The 840-nt window shown below is 38.8% G+C and overlaps 1 protein-coding gene across 1 annotated transcript; it reads left to right on the top strand.

Moving 5' to 3' along the window:
- Window positions 1–6: 6 nt before the first annotated feature.
- LOC110103634 (peroxiredoxin-2C-like) lies at window positions 7–650 on the top strand. The gene is made up of 2 exons (XM_020832424.1): window positions 7–183; window positions 515–650. The coding sequence occupies exons 1-2, from the start codon at window positions 29–31 to the stop codon at window positions 633–635; spliced, it is 276 nt and encodes a 91-aa protein (XP_020688083.1). The 5' UTR covers window positions 7–28; the 3' UTR covers window positions 636–650.
- Window positions 651–840: the final 190 nt, after the last annotated feature.

The following is an 840-nucleotide window of genomic DNA, read 5'->3' as shown; positions in this document are numbered from 1 at the left end:
CGGTCGTGGATGAGGCCGAAGGAAAGATATGGCGCCGATAACGGTAGGAGATACTGTTCCCGATGGAACTCTACATTGGTTCGATGAGAATGATGAGCTGCAGAAGCTATCGATTCACTCACTCGCCGCCGGCAAGAAGATCCTCATCATCGGTGTTCCCGGCGCCTTCAACCCCATCTTCAGGTCCTCTCTAACCCTTCTCAATGCAGCTGAAATTTTCTTTGATTTAGTTGAATTTCGATCACTGGATGGATAGATCGAAGGGTTTTTGTAGATTCTGAGCTAAATCTGATGTAGATTCTGAAGTTGAGTTAGTGTTTTAGTTGGGGTTTGGAGTGGAAGAGGACAGATCTGTGTTAGGAATGAAATTTACTTAATGGGTTATGAAGATTCTGACGGATCTTGTCGTCTCATTGACGAAATGTTGCTCATCGTTCTTAAAACCCATTCAATTTCTTCTGCACTGATTTTAGAGGAGGAAACAAGTTGATTATGTTTTTGTGTGGATATGCAGCGTGCAGCATCTGCCCGGTTTCATCCCAAGTGCTGAGAAATTAAAGTTTAAGGGTGTGGATGAGCTTGTTCTAATTGGCGGTATATTTCTACTTTTAAACTTAATTGTTCTCTTATATTAGCTCTAATTTCTTTCTTGTTGAAGAGAACTTAACCATTTTTCCCCTTCTTAAGCTCCATTTGGGACAACTTTTTTAGTGATACTTAAAGCTGCTTTCTAGTACTAAAATTAAATTAGCCTTGCTCATTCATTAGAATGAAAAAAACTATAATGTTGGATTTGGCCAATTGCCTAATGCTAGATTATATATATATATATATATATAT

This window comes from Dendrobium catenatum, unplaced genomic scaffold (genome assembly GCF_001605985.2).
Source record: "Dendrobium catenatum unplaced genomic scaffold, ASM160598v2 original_scaffold_109169, whole genome shotgun sequence".
Classification (NCBI taxonomy): domain Eukaryota; kingdom Viridiplantae; phylum Streptophyta; class Magnoliopsida; order Asparagales; family Orchidaceae; genus Dendrobium; species Dendrobium catenatum.
The sequence above is the reverse complement of the archived record's forward strand: the minus strand, read 5'-3'. Positions and strand labels throughout refer to the sequence as shown.